The sequence below is a fragment of the Lethenteron reissneri genome, chromosome 39 (assembly GCF_015708825.2).
Source record: "Lethenteron reissneri isolate LAM-NWPU_2019-01 chromosome 39, ASM1570882v1, whole genome shotgun sequence".
Classification (NCBI taxonomy): Eukaryota; Metazoa; Chordata; class Hyperoartia; order Petromyzontiformes; family Petromyzontidae; genus Lethenteron; species Lethenteron reissneri.
In genome coordinates this window covers 1,834,677-1,853,002 of record NC_083817.1, presented here as the reverse complement: position 1 = coordinate 1,853,002, position 18,326 = coordinate 1,834,677, and the positions used below count along the sequence as shown (strand labels likewise).

The window sequence follows — 18,326 nt, the reverse complement described above, 5'->3', positions numbered from 1 at the left end:
AAACGGCTGCGAGGGAGAGGACAGCGCCATCGAATGCGCCGTGTGCCTGAGGGCACACCGACCAACGACCAGTGTGAACACACAAGACGTCCAGATCGACCAAGCGAGCATCGTGCCGACTCAACAATCAATCGAGCAGTGGAGAAGCCGGGGGCTGCCACCAAGAAAGCGCGTGCGCCACCTTGCGCCACCGTGCGCCACCCTGCGCCACCCTGCGCCACCGGGCGCCACCGTGCGCCACCGAGCGACACCGAGCGACACCGAGCGACACGAGCGACCGAGCATCTTCAAGGAGAACATCGTGCCAACGCCGCTCAATCCAGCAGTGGAGAGAGAGAGAGAGAGCAAAAGCCGAGCGACACGCCGAGCGAGGGAGCAGCAGGAGCTTGCGGCGGCCACGCCCAATCGAGAGGAACACCTGGCCGCTGTTTGTATCCTCCTACACCACACAAGCTAACGACACAATTAATATTACGAGGGGACAACGCACACACAGCACGCACACGAATAAGACTTTAAAAGAAAAACTGTCTTTGCGTTTCAAAAAGGGTTGCCATTTCGAGGTGGTGCGTTCAATATCAACTGATCGTGCAAAGCAGTTGCTGCCGTCGAGCTGCATGAATAAGAAATGTTTAGTCATTCATTTTCGTTAACTGCATAATTTCGCCAATGATGAAGTATTTTTAGTCATTCAATTTCGTTAATTGCATAAGATTGCCCATGAATTTATTGACGTATACTCGCTTTCGCATACTAGAGTGTCATGTGCTTGTTTAGAATTAAAATTGCTTAACACCAACTGTTCGAGTGCTTCTTTCCAAGTCCATGCAAAACTGTCTTATTCTTGACAACTGTATCCTGTGATGAGATCTGAACCTGGAGAATTAAAATATTATAACACACACTAGGATAATCGGTAAATGAATCTATGATAATCGTGTTATCCTGATTGATAACCCTGGATAAACGAAACTAAGCAAATTATCGTAACTGCACACATTAACATAATCGCAAGCCTCAGCATAAAATACTACGATTATCATAATTTATGCATATAATCACACGCATTATCATAATTTATGCATATAATCACACGCATTATCATACTTCATGCGTATTAATACACACACTATCATAATTAATGCGATTTGCGCATTTTTCGGAAAATTATTAATTTTTATTATTTTCATCAAAATTTCATAATTCCGACACATACAACACCAGCTTATCCTGGCGTTGCGATAAAACCTGGCCCGTATCTCGCATTGGAAGTTAGCCACGCTTGTGGCACGTCGGGTATGGTGCCTTAAAAACTTGCCGAACATTCACATTTTTTGCCTGGTCCTGTTTTTTTACCGTAGAAATGTGTTTGTCTCTCATCACTCATGCAGCGGACACACCTTTTGAGTACCTGCCCCGCAGCACGACTCAGGATACGGGATCCCGATACGCCGACCAGCGTGGTGAAGTACGGTTAAATAGCCACCACGACGCACACAGCGTGGGGGAGGAACTCGTCCAGCAGCAGACTGACAACAGCGCTCTACGTACACTCAAGTCATGTGGCGATGCTGCGTAGGCGGTGGTACAACAGGCGCTAATTAACGACTCAACACCTTCGTCAATAACGCTGTGGCCTTAAAAGGAAAAAAGAGATATGTCAGGCGATATTTTGAGCAATGGCCCTTTGTCGTAGCACTTAAATAGGAGATGGAGACTGCACTGTTACACCATGGGGCCTGCACCTCCCATTGGCAGTTGGCTACGTACTGTGCGAAAGAAGTTCAACATACATATATATTAGAATTACATTTCTAAATATGTCCTTGAGGCCAGTGTTCAACTTTACATACAAATAGTTACCTACTAGCATCCTGTAACAGACAAATCATTCAACATACACTCGGCAACGATTCTACATGACACACTATTCACACACGCACCACCACCCATCATCGCTTACTGACCAACACTCAGCGACGCTTACCTCTCGCCATCACCCACAACACGCCAAAAATCACCAGCCTCTCGACACTCACGGACACTGGGCAACCACCAACACTGCATCAGCGCTTCACATCAGTGTGAGAGCTGCCACACCGCCCGTGAAAGGTGTTGTCACATTTGCAAGGGGCCGCACGTCAAGGACCGCACTAGAGGCCACCAGGGACCGCCAGTGGCCCGCGGGCCTTGCAATGAAGAACCCAGCTCTAGAGGGAAATTTTGGCCTACTTTTCAACGCTGACCGGACATCCTGAAAGGGGTTGGAGTACCCACACCGATTCCCACCACGCGTGACCTGCAGACAGACAAACACGTTTCGACACTAAACACAAACACCCTGGTAGCTTGCAATCTTGTTTTTGGTAAATCACACCTTGCAGATGGCTCTTTCAGACCACCTGCCATGCTGCCTAATCCCATGACCGAAATGTATAGACTTGTTACTGAATGTCATTATGTCGTGTGAACTCAGCTTCACCCACTTAACTAAACAGGTCAGGCATTTTTGCAGACCCATAAGTGATTGTTCCATATAAATCGATAGTTTCACCATCAGGCCTCTACAAACCAATCTAGTGAGCCACTCCTGGCTGCATAGTGACAAATTTCAGACACACATATATACTTAACAACATCATCCTTTACGGAAACGTGTACGCTGCATTTAAATCTAAAAATCTACTGTTTTCAACTAGCCCATCAAGACAAGATGCTCCCTTTCCAAGGGTAACCGCATACACGAATAATTTTAAAAATTGCAAGGTAGAAATAGTAGGTAAAAGGTACAATACAATCAAATTCATCATCAGTTATTATTTATATTACGCCCTCCCATGCATTGCTACCTCAAGGTGCCAAACCAAAGGGGCATATGAATAAATTGCTCAAGAAGGTGATTGCAAACCAATTGTGATGTTCAAAGGCAATGCAGCATAAGCAAAAAATCCACAGCAAATGAGCATAAACTAGATTCAAAAGCTAAACTGCGGTTGAGACTACCATCCATTTCATTTGAGGTTTTCATACGCCACCAAGGTGTCCGCGCGATCAACTGTCACATTTGGATGGTGACGCATGGTTAAAAGGGATGTAATGAAGGTGGAAGAGGCTCGAGTCCACGTGAGAGAACTTGTTTGTAGGTTTAGCTTCTTTCGCACCGTACGTAGCCAACCGTGGGAATTGGAGGTGCGGGGGAAGGACAACAAACTAAACACCAAAATCAGTTTTAGAGAAATTAGTTTGTCAATCTAGATGATTTAAAAGTGCATAGCTCAAGTGGTTTCCTAATATCGGAAAGAAGAGTGTTCCAGATGGCCACAGAAGCACATCCCTGAAAGTGCAGCTCGATGCAGTGATCTTCTTTGTTCGATGGCTCGGCAAGACGCCACGAGGATGACCAGACTTCGTGTGATGAGACCATCAAGACAAAATGGTTAACAGTGCCAGGTCCTGGATTTGAGTCTGGGCTGCCACCCAAGATTATATCCACGTTCGAGTGTAGCAAGCAGGCAAGGAGTACGGAATAACAAACGTAACAGCTAGACACACTGACAACATTGAAATTCAACAAACGGGATGAGGAATAGAAATATAATTGAAAGAAGGCTGGAACAAAAAATGGAATGGAATATTATAAACTTTTAGTGACAAGTTGGAATTGCACAAAGAAAATATGATGTTACAATCAATAACCAAACCAAACAGTTTTTTTTCCTTCCCCACAAAAAAACAATCGAATGTTTTTTTACTCACAAAATCCGTGGCATTTTGCCCACTGGTCTATTAGTGTTTATCCTCCCAATCTGGAAATATTGATTTTTAGCAGGGTGATGCCACTCTCCGCATGGGCTGTATTTTGGTCTTCTGGGCAAGGCGCACATAACGGTGGGCTTACTTTGTTATCAAAAGCTGTTTCTGGTAAATAGTAATATTGATAAGAATCGTGAGAAAGCATTATTCCAGTTTTTTTACTGCTATTCAAAAACCAGGCTCTGATGGTCCAATAATAGCCGAAAAACAAACTCCAAAAAGGAACCACCATCACCATACCTGAGCCCTCAGTGGGCTCAGCCCTTTCTGCTACATACTCTCCATTCTGGTTCAACTTTAAATGCCACCCTGCCAAGCCCCTAACCACAGCAGCCCAGAAACTTTAGAAGTTAGCCCAGCAGGATGTGCTTTACTGGGCAGGAATTGACTTTAAGTCAAGGGGCAGTGGCCAAGAAGTAATGTAAAAATCAAACTTCGTTAAAGACAACATTTAACGTTGAGAGAAGCAATGTCAGAGCATGAATTCATGTCTTGTTGCTAAGCTGGCTTCATGACTTAACAAATGGTTATGCAGGTGGCCCAGTTAAAATAGAGTGGCACTTTTCTGTCACTGGGACCAGAGAGAAACAATTGCAAAAAGGTCTGTTAAAATGGGATACCATGGAGACAGACTGTTCTGTGGCCAAATAGGTTTAAGAGTGGCCATGGCAATGATGCATCAGTCTGGCTCTTTGAGTTTTTCAAATTGCTAAATGCACAGTGCTAGAAATCATGCGTGCCTTAGTCTGGTTCTGTAAGCGAGGATTTATTGTGAAAATTATTAATGGGGAAAGTGGTCTCCGTACCCGGCTCCCAGAGCTAATTTCTCGGCCACGGCTAAACATCGGTGGCGAATGATATCTGAAACAGTCCTGGTACAGACCCCCGTCACCAGCCCGCACTTACCGGAGTGGTGATGCATGGTAAAACAATGCCCGTGATTGACAAGGCATGGGAAGGCCCTCTTCCAGGATTGGATTTACAAAGGACTGAACCTAATTTTATACAATAATTATAATTACTGATTGGCTTAAATGGCACTTTTTCCCATCCTGCTGAATATTGATATTAATTCAATATTAATTTGATCACATTGACAAATAGACTGATTACAGTTAAAATGCGTTTAATAGCGTTGTTAGACTTATGAGCATTTTTATTTTAAAACGAACGGAGTTTGAGCTGAAATTTGGCGCACCCCTTTTTTTAGCTTTTTCTTCGTTTGCGAAAGTTGCAAATGTCTATCTTTTTTTTCTTCCACGTGACAAATCCAATAACGCACCGAAATTTCAGTTTGGCCTGTGGAGGCGAAATAGTGGAGCGAGGAACCAATTTAGACAGAGAGTTTCATGTGCCACGCAGATGAATGGGCGCACAAAATCACAGCGGTGTTTGAGAAAATGGCTCTCTTCATCTCGTCAGACTGCATTAGATGGAGGGTAAAAAATTTACATCTGCCATCTGAATAAATAATGTATTTTTGTTCAGATAAATAAATAATAAGATCATTACCATTATAATGTCGTCCCTCCCATGTCCCTTAATACGTGCGTTTAATATCTTATCAAACGTATTTAACAGATTAAATAGAATAAAGCTCTAATCAGCTTTGCTCCGATCATGACCTGGCTGCATTTCACCTTGGGCAGAACCAGGTAGAATGCTGAGGTGCATCTCAAATGGGTAAGAAGTGAGCGAATATTGACTTTGGATATGAACTGGGGGAAGTGGAGTACATCGACATACACCTTGATCCCATTTAAAATCAGATTAAGGAATAAATGAAAACCATTTTAAATGCAAACACGTTAGATATCCATTTCTTATGAATGCATTCACACTTTAATACAGAGAAATTTAATTAAAATGCTGAAGTTTAAATAGTTTTTTATAAAAAAAGACCAACTTGAAATATAAAAACCACATCAATACAGTAATTGTAAAAATTCTAATGACATTAAAGTCATTATCTTTTTATCATCCAGCAGTGGATGAAGGCCTCTTCAAGTATCATGCCATCTCTCGCGGTCCTGTGATGTAATAATCCAAAATCCCTTTGGAGAGCAGCGAACCCAAGGAGGAGAAATGAAAGAGGGAGATGCGAGGCTGAAGATTGAAAACACAGAACTCTGTAGAGCAATTAGGAACAACATAACAAGGAAATAAATCAGAAAATAACGCGCAAACATCACTGAAGATGTCACAGCAAGCAATCGAAGCATGAAAGCAGCAAATAGCAGGTTGATGAGTGGCAATCATCTCTTAATTTAGCATAAATAAGCCTTCTAATTTACATAAAACATTTAATATTGTAATCGTAACATAAACACATAAACACATTTGCGTGTCTTTAGGCAGTGTTACATTTATGAGTCTGTGCAAACATTAGGCAGTTAAACTGGAGAGGTGTTTAGTCCAGACTCCAAACGCAAAGCTACCCAGCTCTTACAATTCAACAAGGGCCACCAACATCTGCTTTCTCAAAAATGAAGCGTGGACAAAGAGGGAACACGTTTCAGACAGTAGGAACAGCAGAAGAGCAGCAACTGCCGCTAGGCGACGACGACGACAATTATAGTGGAAGTGGTTTAACGGCACAGCGAGGGCTCCGAGAGGCGTGGGGGGGAAAAAATGAGGTCAGATGGGTAGGAAGGCAGGATTTTTCAGAGCAGCAATAGCAATTTTTGCCGTTGATCTCCAAGCAGATTAAGTACCAGTACCCGGATCTGATGTTTGAGGGCGATGTTGATTCCTGTCGGGTCACAAGCCGAGCTGCAGCAGCGAGAATTTTGTGTTATATATATAAATTTCTCAGCAGAGGGAATTGGTAAAACCATGAATATGGGAATTGCATTTCTCAAAGAAAGCAGTGACTGACGAAAGAGAGGTTAAGGCAGGTGTGGGACTAATTATAGCAGGTGATCACAATGCTCGATCACAATGCTCATGCGAAGCTTCGTCGAGGCAAGATGTCACCTCCGCTTTGAAAACAAAGTGGACCGCACGCGATGCTCTAACAGCATGGATTCAGATGCTTGGAGCTTCACACACGCGCAGAAAAATTAACCTTTTCACGGATCCTTCATTCCAATTATGAATGCGCTATTGTAGAAAAAAAACCCATACAAAGGTCCCCAACAGCGTTCAATTTATTCAGTAAAAACCATTAAAGTTTGAATTGGCTTTTTATTCTTTCACAAAAATGCAATATTAATGTCATTGTAAAAATAAACGTTAATTGCGAGACTCCAAAAAGCGTCGCTGCGCGCAGAGCTTGTTGGAAATATATGTCACAAGGATGTTAATCTTTCTCGTATGCTAGTCCACGCAAACATCAGGTACACTGCACGGCTTGTGTGCCGCCGATCGGTATTAATAATGACGCACGCTGTGTACTTTCGGCATAAGTATCAGATGCAGGCAGCGACGACGTGGAGAGAATCGTCGCACGCGCCCACACACATCAACAGTGGACATTACAGCACCAGTGTGGAGGTGGACATTCTGGACGGACACACACACACGCGCGCGCGCACACACAACGCTCGCGTTTTTTTGACAGCGGCCGAGATGCGAGGGAGGGTTTGAAGCATGAGTGGGCAATCATATGAGGACCATTTGTGGCTCATTTGAGCAAAGCATATACGTGGATGATGAAGAGCATGCACGTTTGGTCAATGTGCTCATTCGCGAGTGATTTATCCACTTGGATAGGGAACGATTAACGCGCGTCTTGCAACCCCACCTTTAAATTACCCGGATATGTACGAGTCAAATCGCGCACACACCGATCGTACGTTTAGGAACGCAATTTTTATCCCGTAATATTTTTAAGTTTACATTCCAAACTTCGGGATGCTGCCCATATAGGCCACGGCGTGCACATTTTCTCTCCACTGCCAACGACGCCGTGACACCAGAAGGGGCCAGGTTCAAATGTCAATCGCCAGTCAACTGTGCACGGTCACGCGCGTATTTACTTAACACAATAGCAGTACAGTACAAGTAAAAAAAACACACACCTGAGTTAGCCAGACCGTCAATATTTATCGGTGACGACAAATCTCTGTTTGCATCCGAGTTTAACCTGCTGTTGTTAAATATCAAGATAAAAACAAGTGGCAAAAATGTAATACTATTCATTGTACACACACACGCGAACACAAAGCCACGTGTACAGCGATCGCAGTTATTCGCGGCTACATCCTGCACGCAGCCCAAAACGTGGAGCCAGAGCCCATTGCAATACCCGGCCGCCTTTGTCTCTCTCAAGCGATTATTTTCCCACAACCATCCCAGGTAATCATTTGAGGAGTAGTCGGTGGTCAGCAGGTTCACAATCCACTTGCCGTGGTGTACATGGCCACACGTCGAAGCCAGATCACCCATGATTACAGCACACTGCGCTAGGCGCACATGTACACGAGATGTCTTTACATGTACCGTACTGTGGAGAAAACACGGGCAACACGGGCCCCGTATTGCACCGTCCCCCCTCACACGCCCCACCTCGCCTGATCTCAATTTATCGTGTTCCGTCTCACTCTACATATTCATATCGCTGGTGTCAATCAACGGCTTCTCTCCCCCACCGTTTCGCTATCCCCCACCTGCATGTGTTTACGTGAAAGGCCCCGCACATCCACCATCTCCCACTATAAATAGGTGTAAAGGTGTGTGCATGTATGTACGTGTGTGTGTGTGTGAGGAGCGGTGGTGTAGCGGTTAGCGCGCTGCGCTACGAACCTGGCGACCCGCATTCGATTCATGCTCACGGCCAACCCCAGTGACGATTATCTTAACCGGTCCTGGGCCTCCCCTAGGTCGACTCAGCCTCAAAATGAGTACCTAGTGCGGTGCATAAAGATATCACCACTGGGGTGACAAAGGCGGCCCGGTGTGGCGCTGGCCACCCACCCTTTCGTGTGCCGTGCCGGCCTTCATAGGTGCTTGTTACCAGCACTTCCCCTAACAGTCTGTTAAGGCTATACTGGGGGGGTCTTTGTCTTTGTGTACATGCACAACCCTCTATCAATCCACTGCCGGATGAGGGCTTCGTCACACCTTGGCAGTGATGGGGGCTATTTGAGCGTGATGCATCACGCTGGTCAGTGCGGGTTGGTGCAGTCGGTCTGCATTGATGTGCGAACGTAGAAGTAGAGTGCAACAATGGATTTTTCTGAACCGCCCTCCTCTGCTACCCATCCAAAAGCAATACAGCCTCAAACCTGCTTTCCTTTCGAGGTCGAGTGAGATTTGGGACATTCTTGGTGACCTGGGTCACAGGCATGTCCCCCCCCCTTCGCATGCAGAACTCCCCACCTTACACGTCCCACCTCGAGTCCCACAGTCTCCGATCCTATCCGTGCCCCGGTCCCACACATTCGTTAGCATATCACCGTCCTTCTAAAGATTTGGGCTCCATATTCCTTTCTCTCTCTCTTTCTCCCTGGCCCTCTAAGACTATAGTGCTCTTCCTCTACATTTATCCTCCACTTACCTTGTCAACGTTTGTCTCCATCCCTCTCGCTGCCATCGTCTGTACCCCACTCACTAATCCATACCATCCCTTTATTGTCTTGCAATGTGCCCCTCTATCCCCCTCTCTTCTCCCCGTGCTATCCTTCTCACCTTTGGCACTCTCTCAATCCATCATTATCACCGGGGCTTAATTTCTCATGGAATATTTTCTGGAGCTCACCAACTCCCTAAGACCCTGACTGGGAACCTGCTCCTGCCTCGACACAGCCAGAGGTAATATCTTCCACAGCTCGACCTCGGGCAGATTTGAACGAAATTAAACCATGTTTATCATTATTTTCGACACTGGGTTTGCGATTTCTCTTTTGCTCGATTAAAATGTATTCTAATATTGTGGGATGGAGATTAACAATACTACAGTGAGATTGGCAGAGGACAGAGGTGAAACACTGCCAACCCTTCAAGAAAAGAGAATGTCCCTATGTGAGGAGGTGAGATTCCAACGTCAACTATTCACGAAATTGGGCGGATACAAAAAACGTATCACATTAAGACCCCATTGGTCCTTTACACTAAACAATGCAATCATAAACAAGGAGTGATTTCACTTAAGGTGTCTTATGGTTCCAGTCACAGGCCATATATTTAAATATCCTTTTTTTTTCAAATTAACACATTCAGAAGGCAGTGATGCACCCAGTGTCAAATAGCATTTCTTTTTGCCAGTAAGTGCTATTTATTCCGCTAAAAAGGATTGGGAAAATCGATATGATGGATAAAAATTATACCCTCTTACCAAGTGTATCAATCAAGGCCACAGCATCCTCGACAAGTCCATATATTTTCTCTATTAAATGCATTTAGGGCATATTAAATTAAATATTTTATTTTATACATCACTGGGCTTTTCATTAGGAGGCAGAAGAAATTACTCCACTTATACGACAAAATTATTTATCGTCACTCGCATCCATTTAAAATGCAACTATATTACATTTAAATTGAGGATATATACACATAATATCTCTTAAGCAAGATCACATTTTATAGGAGGCGTATTTTTGCGTGCCTCGTTTATTTGACAAATACTAATTTACTCAAATTAACAGCACTTACGTGAAATTATAAAGTATTTTTTTTGTTCTCGAATTAGTCGACCGATTCGTCCTACTTTAAATCAGAACACCCCCCCCCCCACCCCCGTGACATCCAACATATCCTTTTTCAAATGTAGGACACGGTGAATGACGAGAACCCTATATTCTTTGCTACGTGAGCACTCCAGAAATCCCTCCCCAACCCCCTCCTCGTGAACAGAAACCAGAGGGTGGCCGGCCTACTCTGCACCAGTTCCTCCTACCTGACTGGAAGCCAGGCGAAAGCCTATAAACGTATAACATGATTTGAGCGAGGGGAGTATAGTGATTTCCCAAACCTCTAATTAGCAACCCAGTGAGCATAATTAATCCTGCATCTCACTGATAATCCTTTGAATAAGAATAAAGAAATTCGTTTTATTATACGAACATGTACAATATGGCAATGTCTCATTTTTCTAATTAAGGACCTAATGTCCCTCACATACCATGGCCATTGTCCCATATCGCACTCTACAATGTCCCGTACTCAATGCCCCGTGGCTTAAGGCTACGGTCATTTTTGTTCGTACAAGTCACGGCCAAGGTGCAGAGAAAAACCAATTCAGGGAAAGGTCACGGCATGGGGTGGTACCTCCCAATCAACGCCCCCCTCCACTCCCCCAACCACGTACAGCCATTTTAAAGATTCCATGTACTTCATTAAAATTCACGATTTATGTGACCTGAGTGACCTCCGTGCCAACATCATAGATTGACCAATACACGACTGCCCTTCGTCCCATGCCATGTGTATCATATCCCAAACACCTGTCCCACCTCCCATACCCCAATCCTTTTAACCGATCCCATTGCCTCCCGCCTCAAAACACACAAATACGCCCAACGTCCAACCTCATCCCCGGTTCCCCCACACCAACTACCACCCCACCCCGAAGACCCACAGCCGTGCCCCCTATCCCACCCCACGTCCCGACGTCCCACGACCTCCTGCCCCCGTGCCCCACGTCCAACAATCCCGCATCGCAAATCCGCGTCATGCGAAATCCTCCTCCCCCCCGTGCCGAACCCCAAAACTCCCCCGTGCCCCTCTCTCATCGCCCGCGGGGTCCCAACAGCACGCGTGCCCCCGTGCCTGACAGGGGCTGACAGGGGCTGGTGGTGGTACAGGGTGGTGGTGGTACAGGGGCTGGTGGTGGTGGTACAGGGGCTGGTGGTGGTGGTACAGGGGCTGGTGGTGGTACAGGGTGGTGGTGGTACAGGGGCTGGTGGTGGTGGTACAGGGGCTGGTGGTGGTACAGGGTGGTGGTGGTACAGGGGCTGGTGGTGGTGGTACAGGGTGGTAGTGGTGGTGATACAGGGGCTGGTGGTGGTACAGGGTGGTGGTGGTACAGGCTGGTGGTGGTGGCACGGGCTGGTGGTAGTGGTACAGGGTGGTGATGGTGGTACAGGGTGGTGGTGGTGGTACAGGGTGGTGGTGGTGGTACATGGTGGTGGTGGTACATGGTGGTGGTGGTACATGGTGGTGGTGGTAGTGATAGTACAGGGTAGTGGTGGTACAGGGTAGTGGTGGTACAGGGTAGTGGTGGTGGTGGTATAGAGTGGTGGTGGTGGTGGTGCTGGTAGTGGTGGTGGTGCTGGTAGTGGTGGTGGTACAGGTTGGTGGTGGTACAGGGTGCTGGTAGTAGTGGTACAGGGTGCTGGTAGTAGTGGTACAGGGTGCTGGTAGTAGTGGTACAGGGTGGTGGTGGTGATGGTACAGGGTGGTAGTGATGGTGGTACAGGGTGGTGGTGATGGTGGTACAGGGTGGTGGTGATGGTGGTACAGGGTGGTAGTGATGGTGGTACAGGGTAGTGGTGGGACAGGGTAGTGGTGGTATAAAGTGGTGGTGGTGGTGCTGGTAGTGATGGTGGTACAGGGTAGTGGTACAGAGTGCTGGTAGTGATGGTAGTGATGGTGGTACAGGGTAGTGGTACAGGCTGGTGGTAGTAGTGGTAGTAGTGGTACAGGGTAGTGGTGGTACAGGCTTGTGGTGTTGCTACTCACGCGCTCCTCCACCCCCCCTGCCGCCTCCGCCCCCCCGCCTCTGGTGAGGTTCTCGCTCGCGTGTCCGTCCCCGGCGCCTAGTGCCCCGTAGCTGTCCCCGTAGCGGTCCCCGCAGGCTCGCTGGCAGGGGCCCGCGTCGCCCAGGACGGCGTCGAAGACGTCCGCCGCCGAGGCGCCGCTCAGCGCCGCCGCCACGCACAGCCACAGCCACAGCGGCGCGTCCTTGCGGTCCATCCCCGCCGCTTAAAGTCGCTGCACTTGCACGAACGACGCTCGCCGCTGGTGTTGTTGGAAGTAGTCGTCGTAGTTGTTGTCGTCGTTGTTGTTGCTGTCGCTGTGTTTTGTTTACACGCCACACGCTCCGTGCGCTCCGCTTCCTCTTCCTGCTGCTGCTGCTGCCCGCGTTGCTGTTCGCGTTCCAGACCCTGACGAGCTGTGGCCCCCGCAAGTCTCGCGAGATCTCAGGCGGCCCCCTCCCTCTCCCCTCCCTCCCCTGCTCTCCCCCCTCTCCCCTACCCTCCTCTCCCTCCCCTCTCCCTCCCCTCTCCTCCCCTCCTCTCCCTCCCCTCCCTCCTCTCCCTCCCCTCCCTCCCCTCCCTCCCCTCCCCTCCCTCCTCTCCCTCCCCTCCCTCCCCTCCCCTCCTCTCCCTCCCCTCCCTCCCTCCTCTCCCCTCCCCCCCTCCCTCCTCCCCTCCCTCCCCTCCTCCCCTCCCTCCCCTCCCTCCCCTCCTCCCCTCCCTCCCCTCCCTCCCCTCCCTCCTCTCGTTGTGAGCCGCTGCGGAGGGAGGGGGGAAGGCGGTTATCGCGATATTTGAGGAGCAGGAGGAGGAGGAGGATGAGGCTCCGTTGATTTTGCTGAATGGTTGATGATGATGATGCCACTACAGCAACGTTGTCATCATAGCTGTCAACTCCTTATCAGTGTCCTATCCCCTATTAGAGACTAATACAGACCTTATTGGTCAACCCGTGCCCATAATAAACCTCAACGTGCATCCTACAAAGTACCACCACAAGGGAGAAACACAAACAAATAGACAAACCTCATGCGGGGTTTTGTCCGTATTGAAACGGATGTACGCCGTATGAACCTGAAAACGCAATGTCCCTGTAACAAGAAGAATACGGGTAAACCGTATGGGTTGACGGCTGTGAGTTGTTGTGTTTGTGATTGTGCTGATAGTATTATCAAGAGGGCAGTCCGTCCTACACGTGGAGTGATGCGACACCTGATCATAACCAGATACTCACCAAGCACTCACCAGACACACTCAGCACTCAGATGATTCTCACCAGACGCTCACCACTCAGCTGTTTGATTCGTATACGTTGTATGTAATGGGTACAGGGAATCCCTCCAGCCACTAGGGGCGTTACATTCACCACAATGTGATTTTTTTAAATTAAAAATATCACATTTCTTTACTAATCCACAATGCTGCTGAACATGCTTACGTTTTGCCCGTAGGATGTAGGTGTGTTTAGGGGTTTTACAATGTAGTTTATGCCGAAATCTGTAGCGTAGTTTATGTAAAACCAATATTACATGTTTTCAAGTGATTAAACCCACTGAAAGATTTGCTGTTACGCCTTTTTATTGCACACCTCATATCATTTGTAGACAATCCTGTGCCCGTAACTGCTTTGTCTTGGCGTTAGTACATGGGTCGGTAACCAATCTAATAATTTTGCCATTTTTGTCGAATTAGGTTAAAACAAAAACACTCAATACTGTATTTCAAGAGCCGCGATGCATTGTGAAAAACGTCGCAAAGCAGCATTGCTGAAAGAGCCGCAGACTGCCCACCCCTCTCGTCGGTGTCACATGCAATGTGAGACACAACATTCATTGGGTCACGGATATTGGTGATCATATTTATATTTTTTAAGTTCTCACCTGGTAAAACAAAAGTCAACGAATCAATAATTGTTTTCACACGAGACTTGAAACTATTTAGAACGTCAGGCCGACCGCACGAGTAAACCCAATAAAACCCAGAGTGTTGATATTTGGTGGCCCAAAATCGAAACATTTAGTTTATGTTTTTTTTATGGTGGTCATCTATATAGAACAGGACTGGAATCTAGATCAGAAAGTGACGGTCATCTTTACTTAAAAATTTATAAAAATGTGCAGCCCTTCCTCTGTCAATCCACTGTTGGATGATGGCCTCCACATGCCGTGTCGTTCATGGGATTGTTTGACCATACTTCATCAGGCTGGTTTCAGTGCGGGTTAGTGAAGTGGGAAGCCCATATCGTTCACCACTGTTAGCCCTGACTGGGAATCGAACTCAGGTAGCCGGCTTCATAGCACAACGTGCTAACCACTGTGCCGCCACGTTCCCTATTTATTATACATAATTATCCGTGGATTGTCAGTTTATTACGTTTTTGAGCCAGCTATCAAGATTGGGCAAATCCTATCTCACTTTATACTCAGGCAACTGGAGAGCAACGCAGACTAAATGTTTCTAAACTAACATTAGAACGAACAATCACGTGTTTAACAATCACAGGTAAGAGACAGATGGCATATATGCTATTAAATATAATTAATTGCCATTCATGTGACGAAGCTTCCAGAGGCACATCCATCACCAACTGTCACCGCCTCTATTTATACACACGTTCACCTTAAGACCCCCATTGTCTAGTTTGGGTACAGATTGTCAAAATGCATTCGACTTGATGAGAAAGCCACGTGCACAGCGGGCGACCAAGTCAACATTTCCCTCCCGTCGCTCACTCTAGCAGCCACAGACATTGATGCAGAACCCCACCACCACCCCCATGAGTTGCGGGGAAATTCTTCAGCATTTCTCGGCCCTGTTGTGCACAGCGCCCAAACAATGGGAGCCCTTTCCCCGAAAGGAGGAAGACCAACCTGGGTGAATCTCAAGCGGAGAAAATGCCACGGTTTTTCCGCTAAAAGGTCACCACCGTCCTCCCAGACGTAAACGCGACAAGCGTGAGCTGCAGGTCCTCTGTGCGTGCGTGCCCCGCGTGCACGACCGACGCGGGCATTGCATTGTTCCATGTGACAAGCGTTTGAGATGTTGTTCTCGAGTCAACAGAGAGTCCGGCAAACTTGGCCTGTGTGGCGTGACGATGCGGCTTGAGAATTATCGCTTGTCAACAACAACAAAGACGTTGCTGGCATTTTGAAGCACTTGCGTCTTGAGACGGATGCTTGGAACGTCATGGCAAGACGTGTTAAGCAACGCGGAAGTCCAGAAAGGAACGCGGCAGGTGAGTATTGGGGGAGGGGACACGTGCACACGATGGCTCCTTGAAGCCGGCAACCAAGGGGAAGAGATGGCCTAAGACGAAATGTTGAGAAGCTTTTGAGGGCAGATTTTGGAGTTTGCTGCCTGTCTCTTGTGTGGCAGAGAACCAGCAGAGGGCAGAAAAGCGCTGGCAAGGGATGGTGGCCATCAAGGGCTTTGGCCACGATGACGTCTTGGTCTTTGATGTCGAGGAAGATCTATGTTTGGTGTGCCAATGCATCAATTCGTCGATTCACTTAGATGAAGTGATAATTCGATATTCACCGTGTCGCTGGTAGACTGGAGTCGGCTGAGATTCCTGAATCTTCACACCTCTGAAGGCCTAAGATACTCGATGTCATTTCGGTGAGATTGATGAGATACAATCATATTGACACTGCATTGCATGGATAGCAAACATACAATAACCGTCCAAGGGGAAGCATCATGCATCTGTGCGGCCGCAGAGAATGTTTGGAGTTAGAACAGCGAACAAGAGGGGGGTAAACGTGGCAGACCGTTCAAAACGAAGGTGTGAGTATGCGTGTTGCCCCAGCCATCGTTAATTTCCAGCATACAAGAGGCTTTAGTCACGGAGTTAAAACAGAACTGTCTGGATGAGTTATTTGGCGATGCTGCTGCGTTGGCAGCGGTGTAGAGGCAAAAAAATATCGAAACAGCAAAATAACTCTCCACATTCGTCACTAAAATAGTGGGCTTAAAAGGAAAATACACAATAGGTGACGTTTCAGGCAATTACAATTACAAATTGACATCCCTCAATCAGACCATACCGAGGGTTGCCAACTGTCCGGGTGCAACCCGGACACACCCGTGGCGCGTTTTGTTGCTTCGGGTGGCAGGAATTTATTTGTACCGAGAACTGGTGGCGTTGTGTTGACCTAAACCCTTTGATACTCAATCGTTAAAAACAACGCACAATACAGGTTTTTTTGGGTTAGATCGCGTAAATATATAAACGTGTCGTTAAACCCACCACCAACCGACACAGCCAATTAGTAAGGGTTGTCATGTAAACAGAACGTGCCAATTCGTCACTAGTACAGCACACCGGTGTGTTGGAGAGCCAAACCACAACAATTACAATCTGAGTACGACGTTTCGCCAGTAATTACAACTAGCTTCATCAGGCCACAGATAGATTTCTTTCATTTGTCTTTTCTATAATCTACCTTCTAAAGAAATCTGACGATATCCAGCACCCCCAGAAAGGGCATCTCGCACCCCAGGTTAAGATCCACTGGGTTAGACCTTAGCTGACCGAGATGTACTGCATGTCCGGGTTTTATCTACAGTGGAGGTAGTTACAATGCTATTGTTAAGCCCCTTGTGTTACGGTGAGTGGCGTTTCATGCATTCCGACGTTTTCAAAGACTTGGCCGTCTTGCCGTTGGACGTGGACTTTGAGAAACCACAGCTAACGACATCAGTGGTGCAGGCATGGTAGAGCTACAGCCAGGCGGTCCTGTTGATAAATCGTGCTGCTGCTGCTGTTGTCAGCAGCCTGTAAACTTCCCACTGCTGGGAAATGGCCTCTCTCACCCCCTCTCTCTCCTCTCCAGTAGCGGGCACCTGCGTCTATTTGATTTCATCTCGCACACTCCACTGCGGTGCGTACAAAATAAAAATAAAAACACCACTCGTCCCGTTTATTATCGCACTCCAATGGGGGTTTTTTTCTGTCATCTCGCCATTTCTTTGGCTCGTCATCCCTCCACGTGTATCCCCCCACCCCCCCTCTATTGGGGTCCCGACGCCGGTCGCGATCATCTGGAAGAGTCTGTGACATTCCAATGATTATCGATGCACAACAGTTGCGTGACAAGGCTTCTCGCAAACGAATGCGCATGGCCCGAGACGCAACGGCATGGCCCGGTGTGACAGCGCTGCCTGATCCCCGCTCAGATGGCGAATCGGGGACATTCGCGAGACAGGGATCACCACGGAGACGGACCCACAATGTCAAAACATTTTTTTTAAATCTGGCCATTCATGAATACGAAACGCATTCAATGAATATCAACAACATGATCGACCAATTGTTGGGGGTTCAGTATGTACGTAAGTACGCTGAACTTCTTTCGCGCCGCACGTAGCCAACCGTGCTAATCGGAGGTGCGGGGGGAAGGACAACAAACTAAACAGCAAAAAACTGTGATAACAACACGATTTTATAATCTAGATTTAAAAGTGGCGTCCTAACCGCTCCATTGTCTTCCCAATTGTAGTATCAAGTTGAGAGGGGGGGGGGGTGATATTCCTGCCTGCCCGCACCCCAACAACCTCCTTTTGGCATCTTCCATCTACTCCCCCCTAATGCTGTATAAGCACCACGCGTGCCTCAAGCGTTCATCGAATTATCTCCGCGCTGTGACAGAGGGAGCTCAACGGAACCGCATTGCGCTCTCTGGCTGCGTTGCCATACCCGGGCTCTGAGTGCAGAATCGCGCCCTCTAGTGGAGCCCGAGCGGTGATCGCTGCCAATGCAATGACTTTGATGGACGATTGACGGTGGTGGTGACGGTGATGGTGTCAAGATCGGCCTCTGTGGAGGAGGCTCGTGAAGGACGCCGTTGCTGCTGGGCAGTTGGAGGCAGT

General features: G+C 47.5%; 1 protein-coding gene across 2 annotated transcripts in view; it reads right to left on the bottom strand.

The window, feature by feature from the left end:
* TMEM59 (transmembrane protein 59) overlaps positions 1-12,875 on the bottom strand; it is a 66,209-nt gene extending 53,334 nt beyond the window's left edge. For both annotated transcript variants that reach the window (XM_061567748.1, XM_061567749.1), the window contains exon 1: positions 12,439-12,875. In XM_061567748.1, the coding sequence (XP_061423732.1) occupies positions 12,439-12,672 (234 nt within the window). In that variant the 5' untranslated portion in view covers positions 12,673-12,875. The remainder of the gene's footprint in view (positions 1-12,438) is intronic.
* Between the last annotated feature and the right edge of the window lie 5,451 nt (positions 12,876-18,326).